Here is a 3,907-nt window from a genome sequence, read left to right on the forward strand (position 1 = left end):
TTAATTCACATAGATAGGTAGATGCATGTACACAAACAAGTGCATCTCTATCTACGTATGTAGATGAGTACCTATTTTTATGTAAATCTTATGTTTGTAGGATAATGCAAAATGGGAAACTTTGTGCTGCATCCTTATACTGTACCATGATGCGTCTCTCCTCCTTTCTGACTGAATTCTAAACCAGTAATACAACAACAATTAATACCTTTTTCTCTGTTTCTTTCAGATGCTTGAGCAATGGTTGCTGCATTACCAGCAAAGTACTGTAAATGCTATGCAACCTAGACACCTCAGTACATCCTGGTATTCCCATTTTTTTTATTTTTGTGTACCTCCTTCCTCGTCCTCTGTCCACATGCTCTAGTGACCAGGAATGCTCCCTGCTGCCAGGAATGCCTCAGCCATCCCTCCACCCAAGTGCCTTCTCACAGCCAGGACTAATTAAATCTAAATGTGAGCGTCTGACCCAGCACAGAAGCAAAAGCAAATTGATACTTCAGAACGCTTTTCTAGAGTGACAACTTAGCAGAACATGTTTGCTTGTATTATCTAAGGGAGTAAGATATGAAAATGTGTATATGGATATATATATGGAAAAGAAAAAGGGGAGATGATGATTATCAGTCATCCTCTTTAAATGAGGAAAAGCAGTGTTTGAATAACTTTATAGGTGTATGGTTGATGCTTTCTTCTTTTGTTTGGGGCTGGACTTCACTAATACTGGGTAGTAAAGTAACAGATGACCACGCCAATAGTGTCTGTATTAACAATGAAAAAGCTTTTGGAGTATAAAGTGAAGGTTAATTATGAAGATTTCTTGATCTGAGATGTCCTTTAGTTGATGAGGATGCTCTTAATAACTCCCATTAAAATTATAGTTGTTAGAAACGTCAAATTGCCAACCGAAAGCATTGCCTAGTATCGGAGAGTACATTCAGGCCAAAGAGAACTGAACTGGAAACTCCCATGTGAAAGGGAAGAGTGATTCATTTAAGAGTCCAAAGCTGTCACCATTGCCTGACTTTTATGAAATGATTTCCAGTTTTTTCATTTCCATTATGTCTTGTGTTCTTTCATAATAGTTAAAAATAATAATAATAATAATCACATGGCCATGTGGAGTGAAACAAGCCCAAACAACTTTCCCACCACTGTTACAAAAAGCACTTTGACATCCAGTATCCAGATCTGGGATTTTGAAAAGGTGGCAACACCTTTTCCATCTGTTACTTAATTTGGTAGTATAAGAGATTAAGGTTCCACTTATAAGTATTTTGTTAATATTTATTATGATTATCACACTGAGCTACCTTCTCTGATAATTTATTTTAAAGCATGTCATATGATGCATCAGTAATACATTTATGAATAATGATATTCTAAAGCTGTTTCTAAAAGTGTATCACAACATGTAGATATGGTCGAAGCATGATATACACCTAAGTATAGTTTCGTGGGTTATATTCAAGTATTCTTTAAAGTTAAATGAATAATAATGAGGAATTTATAAATGGAACCTTAATATATATCCTGTTACCTTAAGTTTATTATCTTACATTGTTACCTGTCTGCTGTATATAGAACTTCTTAAAATAATGCTGAAGGGCTACCAGTGTTTATTCTAAACAGATACAACAGTTACTCAGATATACAATAGTATAAACATGTTTAACATTTTGTTTTAAGTTGTATGAGCTTTATTCACAAAAAGAACACTTGCTGGTGTAATTTTATTCATTGATGAATTTACTAATGGAATAAGATGTTACCTCTGCCTTCTTATTGGGTACAATGAGCTAAATACCGAATCAACTTTTTCTCCCTTGAAATAGATTTTATTACTATGTTCAATTAGAAAGAAATCCACAGTTGCTGACTTTGTTGCACATTTTATAGTGGTCATATTATCAAATCTACTTTGGTTGGCTGGTTTTGTTTTTGTTTGTTGTTGTTGTTTTTTTCCAAATCCTCTTCATGAGGTTTTGAAGTGTGTTTCAGCTTTTTTTTGGTGTTTCAAATTGTATCCCTGAGTCCCAAGCAGAAGGGAGGGTGACTTCATTAAATGTAATGATTGTAATGGCTGTGTAGGGTTTTTTGTTTTGTTGAAGAGAGACATCAGTATAGGGATGAAGATGTTAATATTTGGATTGTATCATGTTTCCTATTCTATGTAAATTATTTATGATGTTTTTCTTTTATTTCTTTTTTCATTTTTTTCTTTTGCAAGTGTGTGTGTGTGTGGGGGGGGGAGTGAGAGAGAAAGAGATTAATGAAATTTCATTTTGTTTTGCCGAAGATTGTAAATAATTATTTATTTGTTTACATGGACGGAAATTTATCATTTAACGTCCTGATTCATTTAGTCAGATCCTCATCTATATCTATCTATCTATATATTTTTTAAGAAATTAATGATAGGAAATAAACTGTAAAAGGTTTTAATAAAAAAAATTCTCTTTACCTTTTTTATAGTTTAAATGTTTCTTTAAAGGAATATTCCATTCCACAAGGCCCTTTGTTAGATAACTTCTTGCCTTGCTATAAACCAGCTCATTTTAAACTGACCAATAAATCTGCTGCTTGGCTACAGCTTGACAATTGTCTTCTCAGATTATAAATGACAGGTTTCCTTCTCTCATTGACAAGAGACAGTTCCACATAATACTTTGTCTGGCAAACTATCTCAAGTTTTACTTATTGTGAGTGAGAAATTTTGGTCCTACTTATTTATTTGTTTGTTTGTTTGTTACATTTGTATACACATTTTTGGTTTTGGATCTTGGCTGATGCATTTGAACAAATATGTGATCCTGGTCTGCAACTGCTTCTGCTGCATGTCCCATTTAAGTCACTGGGATATGTTTGCATGAGCAAGGATTGCCTTCCTGCTGGAGACTTCCAGGAATGAGTGCTTAGTGATAATTCAGAGTAAGATACAAGAAATTCTTAGCATGAGAGGTCTTCACCATCACTATGAACCCCACCCAGGGAGGGGTATTTGAATTGGATTAGGAAAAGTCAGAATGTCCAGCATGCCAAAATGCCAGTTTTTAGGTGTGAACTGTAGTCATCTCCTCTTACAAATAATACTAGTTATTAATTTTCCTCAACCTGACCAATAGTGTGTCACTGTTTGCTTTCCTTTGCTTGTGCTTCCAGAGCTGGAGTATTCAGACCATTACACAAAAAAACTGTATACTCTCCAGTACCATCTTGTGATGAAGCCTTTAAGCTAATACAAATATCCAGGCCTGTTGAGAGTGGCTCTTTCCTGTTTATGTTGCAAAGATTAAAGTGATTGGCATTGTTCGGGAATATAGTGATCAAGATCTTTGTTACCTATGTTCTCAAGAGTCTCTTACAGGCATCTATGAGAACAAGGTTGTTGCTAGTTTTGGGAATGAATTCTTTATAATGACTTGAAAAGAATGAAGAGGAAAAAAACTCTTCATGGCAACCAAACCAAAATCAGACCCAGGGAAATAAAACCAATAAACAACTGAAACCATAGCAACACTGCACTACTAACAGTGTCTCTGAGAAAGAAGCAGCGAATAGAGGACCAAAAAAAGCAGTAACACCACCTGAACTCTCTACTTAGATCTCCATACAGATTTTTGAAAATGTTCATGAATATTTGGATAATTTTGGAAAAACGAATTTTAAATTTTGGCAGCCTCTGCAATTCTTGTTTACTGAGACATAGGGTTATGAAAGAAAGGTCTGAAATCCCTGGAGAGAAGCTGATTTTTTTATTAAGGGGAGATGGTGTGGGACCTGGAATCCTTTGGATGTCAGGGGGGAAATTGTTTACAGAGAGAGTGGTGAGGTGCTGGAATAGGCTGCCCAGAGAGGTGGTGGATGCCCCATCCCTGGAGGTGTTCAAGGCCAGATTGGATGGGGC

The 3,907-nt window shown here is 35.5% G+C and overlaps 1 protein-coding gene across 1 annotated transcript in view; it reads left to right on the forward strand.

Annotated features, from left to right (window-relative positions):
• The window catches only part of THBS2 (thrombospondin 2), a 36,394-nt gene extending 32,541 nt beyond the window's left edge, over positions 1-3,853 (forward strand). The window contains exon 22 of the mRNA XM_003204057.4: positions 230-3,853. Coding sequence (XP_003204105.2) covers positions 230-237 — 8 coding nt within the window. The 3' untranslated portion in view covers positions 238-3,853. The remainder of the gene's footprint in view (positions 1-229) is intronic.
• The last annotated feature ends 54 nt before the right edge of the window (positions 3,854-3,907 follow it).

The sequence above is a fragment of the Meleagris gallopavo genome, chromosome 2, assembly GCF_000146605.3.
Source record: "Meleagris gallopavo isolate NT-WF06-2002-E0010 breed Aviagen turkey brand Nicholas breeding stock chromosome 2, Turkey_5.1, whole genome shotgun sequence".
NCBI classification, from domain to species: Eukaryota; Metazoa; Chordata; class Aves; order Galliformes; family Phasianidae; genus Meleagris; species Meleagris gallopavo.